A 24,288-nucleotide genomic window follows, 5' to 3' on the forward strand; every position below is an offset into this window, starting at 1 on the left:
CTCTCGTTAACAACCTTGTGACAGAAAGGACAACTGCAGAAACACAGTGACATGTGACAAAGTATTCAGATCCTAAAAGTACTTTTACTACACTGAAGATACTCCAAAACAAACCTGACGTATGTAAAAGTACGTTTTATTAGCAAAATGCAGACAAATGGCCGTGTTTTTACTATTATACTGTTGCATGAATGAGCATGTTGCATTTTACTGCCGCCGATGTTGAAAGTCGTGTTGCTTGATCTACAAGAATGAGTCATTAATTGCAGCATCTTGTGATAACCACCTGTTTCTCTGACAAGCCGACCTTTCATGAGCTCAGACAACAGCCCTGTTTTCAGCTCTTTGAAGATGCCTTTCCCAGCTGATCCCAAGGTTATTTTATTTAATAGTCTTTATCCTTCAGTTCCAAAAATAAACACATTTGAAGATACATTTTACTGGACGGAGAGGAAAATTGTAATCTGTAAAGTAACAGCTGTGGATAGTTGAGTAAAAAGTACAATATTTGCCTCTGAGGAAGTACAAAAACCTGTTTTACTGCAGGTGTGTGGGATTTAGGGGCATCTAGCGGTGATACTACTCCTCACCGGTGTTTGGTTTGTCCGTTCTCCTATATAAACCCGATGAGAACCCTCCCAATGGAGATATGAATGAAAACGTGATCCCCCTAAATGCTACCCACTGTGCCTTTAAGTACCATACTTGAGTAAATGTACTTAGTTCTTAATTTGACAATCACACGCAGCCCACGTGCAGAAATGAACTGTATCAGCGAATCGCCCAAAAGGAAGGTAAATTAAATTTGCTGCCCCACTAAGCATATGTTAAAAGCCTTCAGACGGGAACAGTGGCTGCTTTTGGCTGCTTTTTGCAGCGGGCCAGGCTCTCGGCCTTTACAGGCCCACTGATCCGATCTATAATAGTCGCACGGACGGGTCGGGGTCGCACAGTTGGAGGCCCATAGCACATCCCTCTGTCTGTCCGTCCAGCCCGCCTTTCACATCCACCTCCCCGCTCAGCCCCAAGGTCTTTCTCTGGGCAGTGTGTCGGTGTGTGTGTGTGTGTGTGTGTGTCTCTCTCCTGTCAGCCAAGTGCTGCAGCACTGGAACAAAGATGCTCGTTATCCTGCTGAACCCACGGGCCCCAAAACCCTGATCCCCCTCTGCAGCCTGTAACTGGGTCTGACTTGTGTCCTTGGGTTCAGAGAAACGAGGAGAAAAAGAGGGATCGACAGAGAAACGATAAAAGCAGGCGAGGTGAGATTTTGACACGTTGCCAGTCCACAGCGGGGAGAAGAGGTAAACCTCGGTCTAGGAAAGGGCCCACAGATAAGGCACAGCGAGTGTGTGTGTGTGTGTGTGTGTGTGTGTGTGTGTGTGTGTGTGTGTGTGTGTGTGTGTGTGTGTGTGCACAAACACAAAAGAGTGAGAATATTCACCATGAGAGGAGATATTTGTTCAGCCGGGGGAATTTACTGATGAGATTAGGAGCTGAAGCTCTGGTTTGGGGTTTAGTTGGGGGGGGGGGAATGTAAACAAGAGGCAAGCGGAGAGAAAGACCCCCTCCCTCCCTCCCTCCCTCCCCAACACCACCACCATTATTCTTCCTTCCTCTGTGGCATCCAGAGATAAGTGAGGTTCAGGTTGTTAACATATGTTCTCCGCAGACATTTGTGTGAGAATTTATGAGGAAACATAGCGAGACAACGGAGCAGGAAATACAACAAAAAACTCCTAACAACGTGAAGGAATGTTCCCAGGAACGATGGTTTGGTATACGGACACAGCTGGACCGCGTGTTAAAAGTGCTTCCTCTCCGTCATAACTAACTTTGGAGAACACTGACAGTGAATGATGATGGGCTTCTTTCGCGTACATCATGTTGGTACTAATGGACACTAATGGATGCCAGTATGGAGTCGCCGTCTCTCTATTGATAGCAGGCCAAGTTTGAGGATACAAAGAGAGGGTTCATGCGATCAGCCCGCTGAGAATACCATCATTAAAGGATCATTCTGGTTTGTTACAACTTGAATTTGATGATCCGTTTTCTATACATTTTTTCAGTCGATCAAAGATGAACCAGGACGCCTTGCACGGGCTGTTCTCTGTCTTCTCCAGAGCCCAGTTTGGCTATTGGGGATTCGTTTGACGCCTTTATGTCTGACTCCTCATGTGCTTTTTTTTATTAAATGTCCCCACTTGCAGTTCTGAGCCATTAACTTTGTGAATAGTCCTATAGGTGGATCGTCAAAGTCACGAGGATACACGATCTGACAACCATCACTATCTAGTTTTAAAAAAAGAAGAGTGCTCCATTGATTATGTGACTCCTGCAACACTGTTGGACTCTTGAGGAAGAGTTTACCCAATAAGCTCCAGGCGACACTGATCACTTGAGGACAATTGAAGGTTTCATGCAGCTTCTGCTGCAACAACATGATGCCAAACACCACTTTATTTGTTCTGCATAGATGCAATCACACTCCTCAAGTGGACAGGCTTTCCCTTTTAACCAATACGGTGTCGCCAGAGGAAAAGTGAAGTGCTAACCGACAGAGGCATCCCTTTTTGTTCATTCCAACCGAAGAAGACCTTGTTCATCACAACAGTACTTGCACTGTACGCTACATATTATGTAATATCATCCATTATCACGCTATTGCTCAATTCATCCCCCTTTATACCCCCTTGAACCCACACGCTGGTGCTGACGCCGTGATGTTGGGTCCAATTTTGGAGATTGAATATCTGTGTCCCCCCCCCCCCCCTCCTCATGCTGTTTATTTTAGGAACCTCCCTGATAAGCGTCCTGAAACACATTGGAGGCTCATGATGGTGGAGTGCGTAGGTGGGGTGGGGATGAATGCACATGTGATTGAATGAGTTATGACTCTGCGGGTGCAAAATAACCTCAAGAATCTGCTCTTCGAGATGTGGAAAGTAATTTGGTGCATGTGTGTGTGAGAGAGAGAGAGAGAGAGGAGGGTGGAGAGGCACTCAGGACGCACGGATGCTGAGATTTCCATTCGCCCCCAAGTTCCACGTTCATTACGAGTCCATCCCGGAGCAAAGTGAATGTTAAGACGCTCCAAATGAACCCCCGAGAGTGACAGAAGCCGCCTCAGCTGTCCGCGGTATCACTTTCCATCCAAATGGTGCGGATGGGGGTCCGACAACTGTCACCCTGACCTTGCTTCTCTGCACCACTTCTCTCTCTCTCTCCCAAGACTCGCTAGACTCTCTGGGGTGGAGCGGGATGAGATTACCAGACATTCAGCATCACAGCCATCTGCCAATCACGGAGATTAGACCCGTGATGATGGGGCAGTTGCAAGCGTGCGATGACACCAATGTGTCGGGATGTCGGGGTCTGTCCGTGAGCGGGGTTTATATTTAAGATAATTGTTTGTGCGCTTTTAGCTTGCGTGTCACCTTGAAGCAAAGCAGAAGGCGGCAACTTGGCCGACTGGTTTAATTGGAGTCTTAATGCAGAACTTAATATCACAGAGATGTAAGCACACTTTCCTCTTCCCAGCTCATCTCCCGTCCACATTATGTGCTGAACTTTTACAGATATCTTGTATTCCTCCTCCATTTTCTCCGCCATGAGAATAGTTGTGGAGAAAAAAATAAAATGTCAGCCTGCTGGCAGCACTCGAGGAAAAGTCAGAGGATCACCAAACGTATTAAGATTCATCCTCTTGGGACCGTGACCGTTCCCCTCACTAGCTAGGGGCTCCTGTGGTTCAGGGGGAAGAGCAGGCCCTCCTTTAGATCACAAGGTTGGCAGTTTGATCCCCGGCTCCGTATGTCAAAGTGTCCTTGAGCGAAACTCTGAACCTCCAAAGTCGCTCCCTGGGGGGATTCACAGCAGGCCGCTGCTCCTAAAAGCTGAGGATGGGTTACGTGCCGAGGTCAGATTTCAAGTCCTAAAGTTTTGAAGTTTAGTCGTTAAGATATTCCAGAAGACCAAAGTAGTGGGATTTCCATCGGCACTGCCATCCATAGAGCCGAGGTCCTAAAGACAGAGGCGGCCGCCATGTGCAATCTTTAAGTGAAACGTCACTTTGGGGTTTTCCCCTTCGTGCCCTGGTGGTCGTTACAGTTGTCGGGCCAATCAATGAGAGAGGTGACACGGAAAATGCAGTGACAGGAGCCCTTAATCCCGCTAATGACAGACATGATATTAGCTGTCGTGCTAGAGTGAATAAAGTCTGTACCTGTCAGATATTTATAGAGAGTCACCCATAAAGTTGGAATATTGTGTTTTCAGGCACAATCCTCTGTTTATTCCTATTTAAATGCATCAGTAATCACTTCTGACCCCATGCAATGATTACCTTATGTGTCCTAATAACAGTATAGTATATAAATATATATATATATATATATATATATATATATATATATATATATTCCTATATTTCCTCCTTCGAGCTACATCAGCTGCAGACTATGAGTTCCAGCCGGCGGCCGTCTATTAAATCCAGAACGTTGTCTTCACATTAAACTGGTGTTTATGATATTCGATCGAGGCTACTGGTTTTCCACCAAGGCCAAGAGAGGGGCGAGAGGAGGGAGGGGGGGGAGGGTCCTCGGGGGAGATACTCGGAGGGTGTGTGAAGCCGTGGCCTGCGTGCCGTCGACCAGCCGCCCAAGGGGGAGGCACATGGTGCCAACAGCTGCCATGGTGAAACGATAACCCCTCTAAATGCCCCGTCCGGTAAACAACGCCGGGCTGAACACATGCCAGAGGGGGAGCCCGGGTGAGGAAGGGGTGAAGAGGCTGAACGGGGCGACCCAGCTGACGCCGTGGAGAAAGGAGAATTGACCCCTGTGATATGGCTTATTAAAGTGTGGTGCTCACCATTCTGGGGGGCCGCCACGGGATAAGACAGTGAGGGGAAACTCTAAACCCTCTTTGGCAGACTGAGCAGTGTGCACGCCACAAAACCGCAGACAGGAAGACACCCGGATTCTTTTATCGGATGCATGTACACGGGCCCAACACGTGGCGCGCATAAAATACTGACGACAGATGCTTTTTATTTTCATCGCCGTACCCAAGGACTTTATTTTAGCTCACAACTGGGTGACGTGCACCAAGATTTGTACCCGTCCTCAAATACAATGCATCCAGGGCCTGTGTGGCTCCGACTTCCATTTAAGTTGATAAATGAAGTTCCCTCTCGCAGCCATCGGGGCTGCCGCAGGTTCCCATGCTCTCAGGCCCGCTGGGGGAGCGGCAGGAACAGATGTGACGTCTGCACTCCCTCGCTTGTAAAACAATCCATCTTCCACTTGCAAAAACATTACTCTCCACCTCCGTCGTCTCCTTCCATGACTCTCCATTTAATCACCAAAACAAAATGATCCTTCATTTGGTGATGCAATATCGGAGTTGATGGTTAAATGTGATACAGGACGGTTGGAGTAATGTAATACCTTCAATCTGTCGTTTCACGTCGCTTCTTTCTTTTTATCCTGACATAAATACAGAAATGCAAATTGTTCAAAACATTCAAATAAACAAAGTTCTTACCTCTTCATATATTCCACTATGTTTCATCGGCTGCTTCTCCATTGTTTTAGGATAAATCACCTGAGCAACGACGCCCCCACCTGGCTGGATTTAAGACCCTGAAGGCCGCGTAGTCTGTTTGCTGTTTCTCTCAGTTCCCTGGTATGACAGCATCCTGTATGTCCAACAGTAGAAATAAAGTGTGTTTAATTACCTCAGCAATGATATCATTTGATTTAGATGGTCCAGTGACTACTTCACGCTGGATCACTGGCTTCCTTAAATGTTATACGTTTTCACTATATTCAAATTTAAAAGCTAGGACTCAATGATTTTCTATTTTGCTTTATAGGATATCACATTTCCAGGTTACTATACACTTCTTACTCCTACATTTCTGGAGGAAACATAACACTTTGCATTCATCCTACAGTTACTTTTGAGTGTAAAATTGTCCATTCATCCAACATTATATCAACTTGAGTGCCCTTTGTGTTTCATGACCTCATCTGCAGACACCAGATACACAAAGATTGAACTTGGAGCAACTTATTCACACAATTCCAACGCCAAGCATCTAAACGAGACAGCAAAAGTGCTGCAGTGCCGGTGAATTCTGTAGTTTTCTAAGACGTCATGTCTCTATGAAAGCGGAGACCCCACAGTCTCCAATGCATCACTCTACGACTGTTATTTATTATAATAATAGTAATTATAATGTTGTAATTGTAATAATGCATCTAATGTATGGTTTGGAGATTCTGAATCACACGTCTCGACTAAAACCGCTCCAACTTGGCTCTGCTTGGATTTATTAGCATCAATCTGTTCACAAGTAATGTTCAGATGTTGTGATATGGTTTAGATAGAGGTTCCAATTGCATCATTACGTATATTATCCATGAAAATTAAATTTCTTATTATTATTATCAAGATTATACAAACAACCCTTGTAGTTGCCGAGATACACTCTGCTAACGTGTTAATGCATCAGAATAATGGCCCAATAATATAATAATATTATAATGACAGGAACCGGGGAAGGAGTTATTTTACTTTTGATACTTTTAACTACATTAAGTACATGTTAAGATATTCTCGATGTTATTATGTACTTGATGGTTTGTGATGACCTTGGTGGGAAGCAACTTAATCACCGGTTCATCGTGATGGGATTTCAGAGATTCTCTGATTTGATTACCATCATCCTAATCTTTGCATCCCGTAGTGCAAAAACCAAGCCTGCACCCACACGATCTTTGCTATCACTCTATTAACCAATGCTGTGTGTGTGTGTGTGTGTGTGTGTGTGTGTGTGTGTGTGTGTGTGTGTGTGTGTGGGGGGGAAAAACATGATGGGACTCCAAACCGAAATATTTGTTTTCCCCTCCTCCTCCCTCTATCTCAGTCATGGCACACCTGCCAAACGTGACAGCTGATTACAAGCATACGTGCCTCGGCGAGGTTGAGCTCACTCTGGGGGGATATTCAGGGACAAACCGCAGGCCTCTGGTTGATATTCGGGGGAGTTAGCAGGAGTCTAAACAGTGGTTAACCAAACATTAACCACTCTCCCGACTTTTCCTATAAACACGACCGTAATGACGGGGTAGACGAAGTCTCTGAGAACCAACGCTGTCCGGGTCACACACACACACACACACACTACAAACCCACAGGAAGCGACGGAGGCCGCAGATATCACTGATTGGCTGAGAAGATAAAACATGAAATGAGAAAGTTGAGGTGTGTGTGGGGGTGCAGGTTTACTCTGGTGGGTGTAAAACCTAAGATAACTTCAGTTACAGCATTAAGTTGTGTGGTCACACTTTTAAGCATTTTAGAAAACACTATTTCAACACTAAATGGATGTTTAGAAGACACTAAAATGACATTTTTAAGGGTTTAAAGGTACATTTATTATACTATATGTCTTATTGTCAATAAATCCTGTGTTCAAATTCTGTTACATCAACTTTAGCTGAAATAATGTGAAACAATAAATTTACTAAAGTACTAAATTATCACCTGTCAAGCCCTTTTTCGACAGATGGTATACTACATTCTGACAAGGAACATTATCGGCAGCTACAAGGCTTTCACACAGATGGAGCTGAAGATTACTGAACACACCCATCGAGCACCAAGGAGACCAGCCAGGGGTTTATAGGTGTAAATGTGAGGGTCTGTTCCAACCTGCCCCATGGCCCGTATTCTCCAGAATCAGTCTAGTGGGAGGGGAGGTTTCGGTTGACAAGTCTGAGCGAAAGTAGAAGAAAAGGCAAGGGGAGGGTGAACAAATCATAAATCGTGGGTGTTTGAACTCTGCACTATGACTATTACTTAAGGTGGAAACATGTATTATTAAATACAAATATTAAATGATATTATTAAAATACTTTTTGAGTACAGTTGTTGCTTTATTGGATACATACGACAGGAATTATTCATTTTGTTGTGCATTTATGTCGAGTTAAATATTGAAACGTATTAATATCAATCACAGATCCCAAACATTTGCAACTTTAACTTATTTTTTGAATATTTAGTCATACATTCAAGAAAAAGAAAATACAGGTCTTGCTGATATATGAATCGAAGTGGATCTACTATCCAAAACATGACAATATTTGATGTAAATGGTGCCCGCTACTACTTTAACTGTATTTTATGTCAATACACATCTAAACTGCATATATTCTATAGTTGGGTGACTAATTTGCAGTGAATCAAAACTATTTAACTTAAAAAAGTATAAATATATATATAAAATGGTACATTCCCCTAGTATTAAATATGTAGATGGCTCGAGAGCGCACCCTAGTGGACAATTGCTATTCCCACCTTGCATGCACTTAAATTAATTAAATGCTGGTTCTTATCTTTGACTTTTGCCGCTTATCTTTGGGACTTTAATGCGTTGCATAATTTACATAATGGAGCATTTAACTCGATTAATTTGTTACTTATCTGTGTTTCGAGCTATTGCAACACTTCAGCCTTTCACTGTGGACAATCTTGCAAAGCAGAAGATGTGGCTATGCACCACACACACATACTTCTTGAGCTACGATATGATGGGATGTTTCAACCTTTCTCCTAACTGCCCTGTAGTCCTCTTACAACAATAGTTCATTCATACAGTCTTAACTGCCAGTGTATCCTGGGGGCCACTCCTGAGTGTAAACACCTGCTGTAAAAAGTGTAATAATCCCCCCCCCCCCCCCCCCTTCCTTTATTCTGGTTTATAATTCAGATTCGGATTCCAGTTTGACTAACTGGTACAAAACCAATTAGTTAACAAATGTACTGACATCTAAACGCATGAACAGACAATCATTATTTTTGGACGCACGTATAAGTTATTTCAGATAATACACAGAACTTACCTTTAACAAGCCCCGCCCCGTGGTGACGCAATGGTTGTTTGGCCCGTGACGCTGCTTGTACACGTAGCCTAGTAGGATGTGTCCATTGAAGATGGTGGCGCTGTGTCAGACTCGCTGTCCTGCACATTTGTAAGAATTTATTCCTTTCCCTACACATATCCGACATCGGGTAAGAGTGAATACATGCCATCGATGGCGACGCTTTGCTCTGAGCGTTTGAATCCGGCGCATGTGACGGGTACGGAACTGTTACCCCAGTGGTTAGCATAGGCTAGGTAGCAAGTGATGCTAACTAAGCACCGATGCTAAGGCTAGCTGACCAGGCAGTGAACCTGTTAAATTATGCTCGACGAGTGGCGACAGCGACCCGTATCTGGCCCGGCGTGTGTCCCTGTCAGTGTTAGAGGTCTACAAAAGGACAAGTCATTCCGTTTTAAAGACAATGGCGACTTTATATCGCCAGTGTTTTGATGGGTTTAGGACGGCGTAGCGTTTACCGTTAGCCGCTGAGCCAAGCACTCTCCTCGCAGGCAGTTTTATGTGTAATCTAATGTCTTGTCTAGAACAGAAAGTGTTAGCTAACGTTGCCGGTTCGAGTCCAACGAGCGAGGACGGCGACCGGGTGTCGCCGGGAGTCCATCTCGATCCACTAACGTTAACTTTGTTTTCGTTTTAATGTTGACTGTCGGCGAGTTAGCTAATGGTTAAGCTAGTTCGCGGTGTTAGCAACCGTTCTTGAGTGAATGTATTAATCCGGGACGCTTGGAAAGATCCGGGATCACGTCTGTAAGGACCTAATCTGGCCGAGACCACTTTCCTTTCTGATTCGTTCTTGCTATCGATCTCCCCCCCGCTTTCTATCAGTTCAAAATGTTCAATGTCAGTGTGTGCTAGCTCCTCTCCCTGAACTTCCCACTGACAGATGAACAGTGCATGTAAGTTATCCGATATGTGTGTTATTCTCATCCGGGCCACACTTTAATCAGCTTCACTATCGTGTGTTTGTAGCATGTTTATTAAAATGTATTACCAACAAAAGCGATAAAGGTTCACAAATGCACGTTAGCTGCAGTTAGCAGGACTAATCTGACACTTACCCGTTAGCTAGCTGCATCATCGAGTTCCTCTCTAGTAAGTTCAACCATAACATCCTTTTTTTGTTATTAGCTAGCTGTTGTCATCCGTTCCAAGCCCCAGTAGAAATAAAAAGGGTTAAAAATGTGTTTTTTTAAATAAATATATATAAAATTACCCTAATCAATTAAGTAAACACAGTATAAAACAAATCACCCTGCTATGTAGTTTCCCTTTTTCTGTGATTATTACCCCACATCCTGCTTTCCTCAAAAAATAAGTCAATACTCTTTCCCATTTGTGACATGTTTCAATTTCCCTTCATAATGCAATTAATTGTTGCATCTTTTTTTTTTTGTTTAATCGAATTGTTTGCGTAAGATAAGCGAGCGCTCTAAAAGCAGAACCATTATACTCGGTGTGTGTGTGTGATGTAATCAGAGTTGGCATTCATTACAGTGAGTGGATTGTATTTTACTCAGTAAAGTACTGTATTATGTTTCTCAGCGCTGATGTAGAAATTGCCACGTTGTACTGATCGTTTAAATAAGACCATTACACACACAAAGGTGTGGTAAAATGCATCCGAGAAGCAGCTTTCTGTTAACCACTCCCTCTTTCCTTTTCCCGACCCAGCTTTGCCTGACTCCAGTCTCTTCAGTGACATCTCCTAGAGTGACCTGGTCCTCGGACCTGTTAGCTCAGCAGCCATGCAGCCCCCTCCTCGGACTGGACCTCCGGGAGCCTCGGGCCCACCTCCTTCAGGGCCCAATATGTTCCGCAGGACCAGGCCTCACAAGAATACAGCAGCGGCTACTGCTACGGTGCCACCCGCTACTCAACCCATGATGGACCCTTTTTCTTTTGTTAGAGCCCCTCCCCCTATGGCTGCAGGTGCTCCTATGGCTGCAGGTGCTTCCATGGGTGCAGGCGCTCCTATGGGTGCAGGTGGTCTCCCAACAATACCCAATAGCAATCCTCCACCGATGCAAGCCCCACCTAACGCCATGTATTCTCAAGTTGGCTCCGGGCTGCCGCCACAACCACGGATGCTGGAGGATGTCCCAGCTGCTCCTCCTGGCCCCCCACCCTCCTCTCTACCAGGGGTGACACTGTTCAACCCTCACAGTACAGCGTCCCCGAGTGTTTACCCAGCACACAGTGCTGCAGGATATGCGTCATCACACAGTGAACAGGGCTATTTTAATTCCACGGAACAGACACCATCCATGGCCACAGAGCCACCACGTGTGGCCTCGGCCCCGGCACAGAGTCAGACACCTTTTAACCAGGATTTTCAAGGACAGCCTCCTCCTCAGCCCATGTCCTTCCAGCCTGTGCCTCCGGCCGCCTCCTATTCTCAGTGGGCCCCTGATCACGGAAGTCGCCCTCCATCGGTTCAGAACTATTTCCAGCCTACTAGTGACCCTCCACCACAGCCTTTTAATTCACTGCCACAGACCCAGATGTACCCCTCCCACACCCCGTCGCCCCATCACAACACGCCCACCCCTCCAACACAACCTGGACACCCCCAGATTCAAGCGCCGCCTCCTCAGAACCCTGTAAACGCCCCCAGTACTCAGTGGTCTGATCCGAATGCACCCCAGCAGCATAATTCACACTTCCAACCTCAGAGCTACTTCAGTCAGAGCTCTGCCCCCCAGGACTCATGGTTCAACATACCTCCACAGGACTCAGGCTACCACCAAATGGGCACTGACCAGGCCCATTCCCAGCCCCGGCCGGAATCCACTGGATCCGCACATGCGTCCAACACAGCGCCTGGGCCTAGTTCTGCCCCTGCCACAGTGCCAGTCCCATACCCCCAGGAGTCTGGTACTCTCTCAATGTTCTTCAAAGACAATGATGTGGAAAATGAAGAAACACTGGCTGGGGAGAGAAATAAAGCAGTGAATGGTATTCCTGGATCCTATCCGCATCAGAGCTACCCACAATCCCAAAGTGGCCAAGCAGATGTTCCTTTGGATTACCAAGGACCTTCTCTGCAGGATCATTCTCACCTACCATACATGAATGATGGCGCTCATGCCCCACAGCCAAGTACCCAGAAGACACCCGATTCCCAGTACGACCATGTGGAGAATTTGGAGTGTGTCCCAAACCAGGAAGTATTACCGTCTGATATCCACGGCAGCCCTGCTGCTACTGCAGCACCAGCCCATGGAGTAGACCGGTTTGAAACTGGGCCTAACTTGGAGACTCCAGATTCAATTCAAAGACCAATTAGATCTGCCAGTGTGTCATCCAACTACAGCAATATGAGCCATGGCAGTGGAAGCGGCTCTCGACGGCATCAGGGAGTAGTAGGTACCTTTATTCAGCAGGAAAGCCCACGTCTCACTGATGAGGCTCACCTGTCTGCTGCCACTGGAGGCTACTTTGAGCAGATTGACACGTCTCCAGCTGGAGATATAGGTGCACAGCAGAGCTCCCTGGAGCAGGTGTGGCCCCCCACACCTAGCCCCCCCAAACCAACTGGTATCTTTCAGGCCAGCGCTAACAGCTCTTTTGAACCTGTGCGTTCTCATGGGGTCGGGGTGCGTCCTGCTGAAGTTGATAAGGCTAAAATGGTAGCGGAAGGGGGTGCAGATTTGACGCCTGGCAACCTGGAGCAGCCGCCAGATAACATGGAAAATATTTATGGTCCAGGACACCCCCTGCCAGCCGGGGCTGTAGGTGGCGTTCCTCATCTGCCGCCACACCCAGTGGCTCATACTCACTCTCGACCTTCATCCCGTGCTTTCGGGGGCAGCCGGCCCTGTGAGAGCCCAGCCACTACTCTGTGGGCTCAACAAGATCCCACTAGCTTGGGCGCTAACATCCTCCTCGCCCCCGCCGCCCCGGCAGTGCTTGCTCCTTTACGAGAGCCCAGTGCTGATGTCATCCAGCCTCCAGAGGATGGCCCCCTGGACCTCCAGAGAATCCCGCCAACTTCACAGCAACACTCAGAGAACCTAGAGAACCCACCAAAGGTGAGTGAGGCAGAGCCAGCTGACCCTCAGAGCAACCTGGGCTATGCGTCTCTTCTTTTGTCCGACTCGCTCCACCAGCCTATTTTGATTGCCCCACCTGTGTCCAATTACTGTGTGATTCCTCCCAGTACGCCTGCTCAAGCCCCCAATCAAAGTAGCCTTAGGGAAACGACCCCCCCTGTGAGGCCAATCGCTCAGGGACCGGGTGCCAGTACCTCCCAGCCAGCTTTAGTAGCTTCTAATCAGAATCCCATGTACGCCCCTGGACCCATCAACTATAATTCTTCTGCCTCTAACCAGGGCCCGCTCAATCTGACCCGAGACAACACAGGAGCGGCAACATCAGACATTACAGCTCCGCCGCAGTCTCAGCCAGTCCGCCCTCCTCTGTCAAGGGGCCAATCATTGGGTGGAGACGGCCACTCCGCTCTCCAAGTTAATTCACAGGCTTCTCTCGTGACTGCTCCTGTCTCTAATCATAATCCGCCGTCAAATTATGAACTGCTTGATTTTTCTATGCATCAATCACAAGCCTACAACCAAGCACCTGGCCATCCTTCCTCTCTACACGAGTCTCCACAGTCTAGTAATGGATTTTACCTACAGGTCACCAAAGATGCTCAGCACGGGGTAAGCGCCAGAGGCAATGTCCCTGTCCAGGTCCCGGCCGCTTCATCTATCCCACAGGTCCCACCAGCACCCTCCCAAGTAGCTGCAAACACCCAGCCGCCACCAGCTGAGCCTCCGAAGACATCGGATCCTCAGGCTGCACTGCAAAGACAAAACAATGCTCCTTCCGTTCCGGGAAGTGGAGCACAGCCTCCCCGCGATCTGTATCCACCTCCAGCACAGGGACCAGCTGCAGGCAGTGCTCCTCCTCCTCCTACTCCTCCTCCTGCTGCTGCTGCTGCTGCTGCTGCATACCCTCCAGGGCCTCGAGGACCAGTACCTCCAGGAGCCTCCCAGCCAGCCCCTGCAGAGCCTCCACGACCACCCTCCTCTGCAGGCAGCCAGCAAGGCTATGGGCCCCCTCCTCCAGTGCCAGGGCAGATGTACAGTGGCTATTATGGTAATTATGGAGAATACCCGGAGAGAGGACCTTATCCTCCTGGCCAGTACCCGCCTCCTCCACCCGGGGATCCTAGAGCACAGCAATATTATCAAGTATGTAAAAACTGTTTTTTATTTGCTTTTGAATATATTCTATTCTGTATGAATACAAGTTAATTATTGTTGTTCTCTTTCAGGATGGTCCATACAGGGGCAGAGCAGATCCTTGGTATGGCAGATATGAAGGACAGGCCCCACCGTATCGTGATCCAAACTACCAGTACCGAGAGCCTCAACCAGAACGGCCCAGCTCCAGAGCTAGTCAGTACTCTGACAGGCCCTCATCCAGGTCTGTGAACATGTTTCTCATCATCTATATGCTATGGCATGTTATGTCAAGCCCACCACCTTTATATTTAGTCACTAATGGGTTTATGAAGTTTTTAGAGAATGATGAGAACTAGGTGAGGCATCATGGTACATTTCGTTTGGCCCACATGTGTAAAATAAACTTAAATCTCACCTTTTTTTTGCTTTCTCCAATAGGCAAGGCTATCCTGAAGAATACCAGAGAGCAAACCAAAGTGCCTATAACGAATATTATGCAGAATACGCCAAGCACTATAATTATGGAGGTAAGATCCACAGAGTTGTACGCTGTGATAACGCACTACTATGAATAGTTGTGATAAAATATTGTGAAATAATAAGTTCAACAAACACATTGATTGTTCTGTGTGTGTACATTTTTTTAATATAAATCTCTTGCTCCCCTTAAGCATACAACTACGGTCAGTATGACCCGCGGTACCGAGGATACTACGATCCTGCCTACTGGGCTAATTATGAAGAAGGCTACAGAGGCAGAGAAAACTACTATAATCAACAAGCGTATCCTGCCAGGTATGTAGATAAAAACATTTGTGTACAGGTCAATTAAGTTATTGCATTAATGCATATTTGGTAAAAGATTGAGGACCGATGTCATGTAAAACAGAAGTTTAAGGTTATCTAAGTGCCGTCTGCCATGTGATGGATAACAAGGTTCACTCTGCTCCCAGGAAAGAGGGCTATGACAATCAGTGGCAATACTATCCCGGTTATGATGCCAGTTTCGACGACGATCGGCGAGGAGAAGCGTACCACGACGAGTTCGACCGACGCAGCGTCCACAGCGAGCAGTCGGCGCACAGCGCACACAGCTCTCACAGCCAGCACAGCAGACGGAGCAGCTTCAGCTCACGATCCCAGCAGGTACATGTGCAGGATTTTATTCAAGCTCATCAACTGTTTGTTGGCCTTGAAAGTGTGCACAACTTACAGTATGTGGGTGTGTACCCTTTGTGTTTTATTTGTCTTCATATTTGATAATTAACTCTGTCTTCACACCCTGCAGAGCCAGGTCTACAGAAGCCAGCCTGACTTAGTGTCAGCAGTCTACGACACCACGTCCTCCACTCTGGCTGTGGACTACTCCTATAATCAGTACCCGAACCCAGCCGATGCCACCCAGAACTACAGCCAGTACCTCTATCCCTCCGAGTACACCGCAGACAGCACCTGGATCGCCCCCGAGCAACGTAAGAACTCAATCCTGTTAGACTCCAGTTAAATACTAATCCAACCACGGCATTTTTGGACATTGTACTGGTTCCATCTTTCGTCCTGCTCTCCGTCTGACTGACGTTCTCCCTTTTAGCTCCTCCTCGTCCTGCAACACCAGAGAAGTTCACCATGCCCCACCGCTGTGCACGCTTTGGACCCGGGGGTCATCTGATCCAGATTCTGCCCAATCTCCCCTCAGCCGGCCAGCCTGCTCTCGTTGATATCCACAACATCGAGGTACAACAGAATATATTTCAGCAACTTAGTGTGGCAAGATCCACAAAGAGCTAGTGACAACAGGCAGGCATTTAAGTATCGGGTGTTAATGTTGCTGTTGCATTATTTGGACCATTCCCTCACACTTTAGTGCTTTTTAAACTGAGCAAGGTAAGGTATTGAAAACCCTTTAACCTGCAAAATCAGTCAAATGGAGCATCCTAAATGCTTCTTCATGCTCTGAGAATATATTAGCTTTGTTGCTCAACCTGAAAAGGTCAGAATATTATAGTTTTGGGGGGGGGTTTTATTGTGTTTTTATGTTAGAGAACATGCATATAACAGTTACACAATGTAAAGGCCACACAAAGTAATATTTTGAACCACGTTTATTTGCAGACGATGCTGCAGGACACCCCGGATCAGACGGAACTACGATCGTTCCCCGGACCTCTCGTTAAGTAAGTGCATGCTGCTCTTTCTTTTCCATCCCAAATGGCTTTGAATCACTGATATTTTAGTTTGCAAAGTTCTATCATTTTGTTACTGTCACAAATCCCACGAAAATACCAAAACCAACAATGCGTTAGTCTGTCTCTCCACACAAAGCCGATTAATTCTGGCTGAAATCAGTCGCTGTAATGGTTACATTGGTGTAGTTTCTTTGTCCTTTAAGTTATTTTTAACTAGTGGTAAACTGGAGTGGAGTATTTTTGGGGGGGGCTTGTTTGATGAGAAAAATAAATCACCACTTTGATCCTTAAGAATGCATATTTTCCTCCTATTTACACAGCCTTTTAATGATTCCACAATATTAGTTGATATCATGTATCATGTTTTTCATTCTGGTCTTGATGTTGTTATAAAAGGCAGCTCTGGTTTGATTAGTCACTGCCAACCCGTCTCACGTCTTGCGTCCTGTCCGTCAGGGAAGAGACCCATAAGGTGGACGTGATCAAGTTCTCCCAGAACAAAGCGCTGGAGTGTTCTCGTGACAACAACCTCCTGGACAGGGACTCCGCCCGCCTGCTCTGGGAATTCATTATGCTGCTCTGTAGACAGAACGGGGTGAGACTGGCTGAAACATCGCTGGGAATATGTCATAGTGAGTATCCTAAAAAACACTTTCTCACTCACACGCTCTTGTTCTTAAAGACCGTGGTCGGCACAGACATCGCCGACCTCTTGCTGAAGGAGCATCGCTCCGTCTGGCTACCGGGCAAAAGTCCAAACGAAGCCAACTTGATTGATTTTAACAACGAACCGCTGGCACGGGCCGAGGAAGAGCCGGGAGCTGGACCGCTTTCCCTCCTGTCTGACACCTTCATGACCGTCCCAGAGAACCTCGGCAAGGAGACGGAGCGCTTCAGGGAGCTGCTGCTGTTCGGCCGCAAGAAGGTAAGGAGATGCTCTCTTGGACTGCGTTGTAGTCATTGAACCAGTATCTGAAATGAGGTCTTGTTTGTGAAATAGGATGCGCTAGAAGCAGCTATGAAGGGAGGACTCTGGGGCCACGCCCTGCTGTTGGCCAGTAAGATGGACAACAGGACCCATGCACGTGTTATGACGAGGTAAAGCACCTTCACCTGTATTCTGTGATCATTTCCAACAGATTTAAAGATGTCATATATATGTTGCCTCTTTGTTGTTTAGGTTTGCCAACAGTTTGCCCATCAACGACCCTCTCCAGACGGTGTACCAGCTGATGTCGGGGAGGATGCCTGCATCAGCCACTGTAACTACCTCCTCACCCTTCTCTCTTTAACCCTTTTTCACAATTATCCTGAAGATATGTGTCATTATCTTAGTTGAGATAATTGTTGTGTTGGCCACAGTGCTGCGGGGAGGAGAAGTGGGGCGACTGGCGCCCTCACCTGTCCATGGTGCTGTCTAACCTCACGCACACCCTGGACCTGGACACCCGCACCATCACCACCATGGGGGACACTCTCGGTAAGGTGGAGGTGACATCAAAAAGAAAAATACGTTTTAGTTCATCGCCCCGACGAAGCTCACGTTCTGCCTGCGCTTGTTTTGTGATGCTGCAGCTGCCAAGGGGCTGATTGATGCTTCACACTTCTGCTACATGATGGCCCAAGTTGGTCTGGGAGTTTTCACAAAGAAGAGCACCAAGATGGTTCTGATTGGCTCCAACCACAGGTGGGAAACACACACACACACACCTCTCTGTAAGGGACCTTTCTAGACCACAAGACAGTTTTATACATTTAACCTCATCTTTGTCTCCTCGCTTCAGTTTGTCCTTTTGCAAATTTGCGACCAACGAAGCGATCCAGAGGACTGAGGCCTATGAGTACGCTCAATCTCTCGGCTCCCAACCATGCTCACTACCCAATTTCCAGGTAGATTTCTTATTTGTATTTACAGATAAATTAATACATCATCAATGATAATAAATGTGTGCAGAACACTAAAGACGTGTCCATGATTTTAATTATACTACTGAGACTAATATCGCCACTCTTTATTGTGTCTTACTAGGTGTTCAAGTTGATCTATGCATGCCGCTTGGCTGAAGCAGGCCTGAGTGCTCAGGCCTACCACTACTGTGAAGTTATTTCTAAGAATGTCCTCCTACAGCCGTCGTATTACTCTCCCGTTTTCGTAAGCCAAATTATACAGGTATGGACTCACTCCCCCGCTGTACCTCCTCTGTTCAGATTCATCACCCGCGTTATAATCGTGACAAATTCAATGTTATGTTTGTTGGCAGATGTCGGAAAAGCTGCGATTCTTCGATCCGCAACTAAAGGAGAAGCCGGAGCAGGAGTTGTTCAATGAGCCTGAATGGATGTACCACCTCAGACAGCTGGACGGACAGATAAGGGTGAGGAGACATTCAGTTATTCAGTTATTATTCAGGCATTTAGAACTATAGTGGAAGAAAATGGACGTGTTTTCAAAGATTGTCAAAAATAATGTTATTTGATTTTAATTATTCCTTGTAATTTGTTCCTATGTAATCTGTCTTTTTTTTTTTTTTAGACTGGAGTGATAACATACAGTGAAAACAGAGCGACTCCTGATCAGTTTGACTGCAGCAGCCCGAGCTCTGACTTGGACCCGCCCAGTCCAGCTGAACCTTACAACATGCCTGTGGAACTGGACGGCCCCACCCCTGACAACCCACTAATGAGCTCATTAATGCCCGGGCCTCCACCGCAGGGAGTGCAGCTGATGCCTCCAGGTGTGTGTGTGTGAATGCATGTGTGTTGTGGTCTTCTCTTAACCTCTCTATGAGATTCAGAATGCAACAGGTTCCATCTCTTCTACTTTCTCTTAGCTCCCACCTCCATCCTCCAAGACGGCATGGCCCATCCTCAGCCGTTACCCTCCAATGAAGTGCCCCAATTCTACCCAGTACCCCCCAGTGGACCACCAGGCCAGATGCCCATGTCAGGCTACCCTCCACAGGACCCTGGCTTTGCCCCTCCTCCGTTCCAACCCCAGCCTGAGCAGACAGAGATGTACCCAGGAGCCCATCAGCAGCCCCAGCCTCTTCAAGTGGTCCAAATGTCGCCACACATGCCCTCCCCTCAGTTGCCGCATTCACCTGTACAGATGAACCACCCGCCCCCCCAGATGCCCCCGCACATGGCCCAGCAGATGCCCCCACACATGGCCCAGCAGATGCCCCCGCACATGGCCCAGCAGATGCCCCCCCACATGGCCCAGCAGATGCCCCCGCACATGGCCCAGCAGATGCCCCCCCACATGGCCCAGCAAATGCCCCCCCACATGGCCCAGCACATGCCCCCGTCTCCCGAGCACATGCCACCTGCAGAGCAGATGCCCCACGCCCCACCAGAGATGTACCCTCCTCAACCAATATCCTCCTCCCCACCCAGGAGCTCCTTCACCCCACAGATGGACTTCTATGACCACATGGCTCACATGGTGAGCATCTGGCTGTCTGAGTATCTAAATAAAACTTCTTTCTTTCAGCAGCACATTTGATAGAGAATAGTAACAACATTGTTTTTTTACGCTGCAGGCTCCTGGGAGGAGATCAAGGACTACGTCACAATCTTCAATGCATATGGTGCGTTAGAAAAAGCTGCTAAACTACTTCATGCCTGAGGGTTCTTCTGTTCGGGACTTGTTTTCTGGATCGTCTTAAAATAAATGTATTTATATCTATATATTCTGCTCTACAGGTCCCAGGACGTCGCTCCCGCACCACCTCTGAATCTTCCACTCACTCTGGCGGAAGAGAGCGGAGCAACTCGGCCATCAAGCAGACCTCTCCGCCGCCTCCTTCGATTCCCGAACAGCCCCGCAAAGAAGAGGCCAAGAAAGTCAAGAAAGACTCCCCGAAAAAGGTTTGTATTCACACGTAACCCTTCAGATCTCCAGGCAGCGCTCCTGAAGCGTCCATTAGAGGATCACCAGGGCTTATTTTCCCCTTTCTTTCACACAGAGTGGAGGCGGTGGCTGGCTGAACTGGCTAAGGAAGGGGAAGAACGAGGCTCACTTGCCAGATGACAAAAACAAATCTGTAAGTTAGAGCTGTTGCATGTGCAGCTCGTCTTGTTTTAGCATTCATCTGTGTTTTGTTTATGTACATGAACATATGACCAAGCGTATGTTCTTCATTGTCAGATTGTCTTTGATGAAAAGAAGCAGAAATGGGTCGACTTGAACGAGCCCGAGGAGGAGGTCAGTCATGATAAATTCCTGTTATTATATTTTTGACTGGCTTTGTTTAAAAAGATCAAACAGTTGTCATTTATTGCTTTTGTTTTTTTAGAGTAAGCCCCTTCCACCACCTCCCCCTTCCTTCCCCAAGATGCCCGGCCCCGGAGGGCCTGTCCCACCTCCCAGTAGTGGTCCTCCTGTCAACATGTTCTCCAGGAGGGCAGGTGAGATGAGCGTTCGACTTCACAAACACTTTCCATAATGGTTGTTCAGAAACCAATCAAGGAGGAACTAATTACTTAATGAGCTTTTATGTCTTCCTTCTCAGGCACGAAGAGCAGCAGATACGTGGATGTCCTGAACCCCAGTAGAATCGCTAAACCGGGCGGATTAGCTCCAGCTCCCGCAGACATCTTCGCTCCTTTGGCGCCGATGGCCATGCCTGCTAACCTATTTGTGCCTAGTTCAGGTCTGTGTCACGTGTCAAAAATGAATTAGATTTAAATCATGATTCTAAGTTGATTATTGTTTGATTTGGGAGGAGGTGGTGAAATAGTTTTCCGTTTCCCCCGTTTAGCTCCTGACGATCAACAACCTCTAGAGGGCAGCGAAGGTGGAAATCTAGAGCAGAATTCACCACACACCGGTGCTGCTCCCCAGGTACCTGTTCCTCTTTACTGTATAATACTTCTCAAATAGTATAATTGAAGCGTATTTCCCAAAATGCTCAACTTTCTATAAGCAGCGCTGTTGGAGAGCTTTCTTCTTTTAAAGAGAACACCTAAGATACAAAGCCATAGTCTCAGATCTGAAGCTCTACTCATCCACATGTCATTGTGATGCCGTTTGATTCATCTGTTTAGATGTTCAGCCCGACGTTGTTACCACCTGCCCCAGAAGGTCCTCCCGTGCCTGATGGCTCACAGTCCGGGGAGGTAAGACCAGTCTCTCCTGCCATCTGCTCCTGTAGCCACCGTAGTCCCATCATGCCACCACTGAATCACGATGCTCCACATCCTAACAGCCAGCGCGTGCAGTGTGCTTATTCCTATGAATCTGAGTTAATGTTAGAACAGGGATGCATGCACGTCAACTTAAAATCCCCCATCGTCATGCTAAATGCTCAGCCTTCGATGAAATGTTTAATCTGTGTCCCATGAGCTGTTTTTAATCCAATTCCATGTCTGTGTTTTTCAAGAATCATGATTTCTAACGCTGATTTTTTTTTTAATGTATTTTCATTCTGAACTGGTGGTTAGTGGAAACGTATCTAATCCAATGCATGGGAGATTCTAAATATGGCTTTGTGTTTTTGTCGTCTGCTGTTTTATTTCCCCTTTCTGCTGTCTTCAGCTCTCACGTTCTAGCTCAATGAGTTCTTTATCACGCGAAGTGAGTCAGCATTTAAACCAGGTACCTCTAGCTGGGCTTCAAATGGTCCCACTCTCACCCCCTCCCACCCAGCTCACCACATCACCAGTAGCACGCTTCACCATGTTGCACTTGACGTGTCGCCGCCGATCTAACCCCGGGACGCCTGCCTGCTCACCCGCTCGCCGCCTCCAGCGTCTCGAACTAAACTCTGTATCTGTGACGAAGAATCAAACCCAGCAAAACGCCAAATTTACTCAGTCAAAATTTACACTAATTTGGTTTGTAACCAAACATTCCCATCAGCCTCGGCTGTACTGTGTGTTTGGTGCCGTCACAGATCTGAGTGAGAAAGCTGGAGACGGGACGAGACCCCCTGCTTGTCGTCCACACACGGCTTCAATAACCTGTCATAAAGCTTGCATGGTGACTAAAATGAGCAACGCTGCCTCACTGTGGATGCTGTTCCTCTTCATCACTTCTCCACTATTCCCTTCACATCTGTGTATTATAATGTTGTCAAATCATTGCGTGGCATTGTGAATGCGTCCTCCTCTCTGCCCTCTACCCACAACGATAGGATAGTAACACACACACACACACACACACACACACTGTAGTGACTCTGTTTGTTCTTTGCAGAGTCAAGCTACCCAGGTTGCTGCCCCCGCTGGAGGCGTCACCTTTTATAACCCTGCACAGTTTGCCCATGTGAGGATTTAAAAAGAAGGTCAAACAGGGTTTGCTGCTCTCTCCGTTTCACCTTTTTAACGCTCTTCCCTCGCTGCTTTGTTTTCCCAGGCGAGTGCACCGTCGGGGGCCGGACATCGCCCCGGACGTTTGGGCGGTCAGCGCCAGTACCCGAAGTAAAGATCTTGCAGAGAGATTGTGTAAACGAGACTTGTTGGATCGCGATATCCTACTTTGGAAGTAAAAACGAAGCACATGGACTGCTCTCTGCCCCGGACCTTTCTTTTTACCCGCCACCTAAGAAGAGCAGAACTGGTCGCCGCCATGCAGATCTTTGTCCCACCGCTTAACCACTCTGTCATCTTTTACTTTGGTTCAGTAATTGTCACTGTAATTGGCACAGCGTTTTCTTCAAGGGCTTCCTTCCAGGCATCCAACCAGAAAACAGACAGTCGTGTGATGGGGTTCAAACACACGAGGCATTCATACTCGCACCGTATGTTCGTGTACAAGACGTGTGTTGCTCCTTTAAGCTGTGCAACTTCCCCCTAAAAAATCTAACACTGTTAACAGAATGATCATCCCGGGTTTCCCTTCCTGTCTGAAAGTCCAAACGTCCGTGTTCGATCGATTGTACGTGTGAAGGAAAGTAGCACCTTTTTTTAAATTTCATATTGTGGACTGGGATGCAGCATTTGCAGCTCTTCTTCACTGCTCTTCTGTCACCTGGAGGTTTTGTTGTGAGAATGAATCATGTCAATAGTGCATCGCCTGCTGTGTTGTTAGCATTTTTTCTCGGTCGCCCTCCAGTAAAGGAAAGATCCCCGTACGGTCTTCACAGCCTGAGAGTCGGGAGAAGACCTGCAGTGTAAGGACGCTGCTCGTTTCAAATATTTATTTCAATGTCCTCCTGCCCATAAACAACTCTTGACTTTAAAGATGTGTCTTTCGTCCGAGAACAGCAGGAATCGGGATTGAAACTGTTAAAAATGTCGCTACAAATAAATCTATCCAAATATTTGTATATCAGATTGATGGTATTTATGAGCTGTAGGCATGAAGGTGTGTGTGTGTGTGTGTGCGTGTGTGTGTGTGTGTGTGTGTGTGTGTGCGTGCTTGTGTGTGTGGAGAGCCAACTATTTTTTTTTTTTTTTCCTGATTAGCTTTGAAGATATGCATTTATGATTCGCCAGAGATGACGTGGTTCATGTTCTGATCGTATGTTTTGGCCGCTTCTGCAGAGAAAATAAATCTTTATCTAAATTGTGAAATGAGAGTTAACTTTAATACATCCTTGTCATATGCATTTACTGATATGATTTTTAATTCAATCATTTGTCATCTCCGTGTTTCTGATCGAGTGATTTTGTAGACACCTGGTTCTGATTTTAAAAGACCCCCCTTTTGTTTCACAGAAGGAATTGTTTCTCCCACTAATGTTTTAGAATTCTTCATGTAACATCGACATAAAACCGTAAATACAAAAAGGTGAAAACGAGATGGTAATAAAGTTATTTTTTTGCGCTCTGTAGCACTTTGAAAGACATGTCTATTGGTTTTATTCATTTCAGGATCTTGTGTTTTAAAATAAATTAAATATTTAGAAACGTCTTAAATCTTGTGAACCCGAGTCAGCTTACAGGTTTCATTTCTACCTATAAAACATGCAAGTACACAAGTTAGTCCTCGCTTTATATATATCATCTTTTTCC

General features: G+C 46.7%; 1 protein-coding gene across 8 annotated transcripts; it reads left to right on the forward strand.

Moving 5' to 3' along the window:
- The first annotated feature begins 8,968 nt into the window (after positions 1-8,968).
- On the forward strand, positions 8,969-24,069 carry sec16a (SEC16 homolog A, endoplasmic reticulum export factor). Of its 8 annotated transcripts, none has more exons than XR_014598873.1 (32): positions 8,969-9,044; positions 10,626-14,149; positions 14,233-14,384; positions 14,582-14,670; positions 14,815-14,938; positions 15,097-15,289; positions 15,432-15,615; positions 15,735-15,877; positions 16,256-16,317; positions 16,786-16,924; positions 17,012-17,254; positions 17,330-17,427; positions 17,510-17,591; positions 17,692-17,809; positions 17,905-18,016; positions 18,114-18,219; positions 18,359-18,499; positions 18,591-18,704; positions 18,863-19,064; positions 19,161-19,774; positions 19,872-19,919; positions 20,035-20,199; positions 20,298-20,375; positions 20,480-20,536; positions 20,628-20,739; positions 20,844-20,984; positions 21,093-21,175; positions 21,379-21,450; positions 21,869-21,928; positions 22,529-22,597; positions 22,688-23,676; positions 23,707-24,068. XR_014598873.1 is itself a non-coding variant. In XM_084034488.1 (31 exons), the coding sequence occupies exons 2-31, from the start codon at positions 10,700-10,702 to the stop codon at positions 22,754-22,756; spliced, it is 7,299 nt and encodes a 2,432-aa protein (XP_083890614.1). In that variant the 5' UTR covers positions 8,969-9,044; positions 10,626-10,699; the 3' UTR covers positions 22,757-24,069. The 8 variants fall into 8 exon arrangements, 6 of the variants coding, with proteins under 6 accessions (XP_083890614.1, XP_083890613.1, XP_083890615.1 ...); XR_014598874.1 differs by having other exon boundaries at positions 22,688-23,672; XM_084034488.1 differs by having other exon boundaries at positions 21,869-21,907; positions 22,688-24,069.
- Positions 24,070-24,288: the final 219 nt, after the last annotated feature.

Source organism: Eutrigla gurnardus (assembly GCF_963514095.1).
Source record: "Eutrigla gurnardus genome assembly, chromosome: 19".
Classification (NCBI taxonomy): domain Eukaryota; kingdom Metazoa; phylum Chordata; class Actinopteri; order Perciformes; family Triglidae; genus Eutrigla; species Eutrigla gurnardus.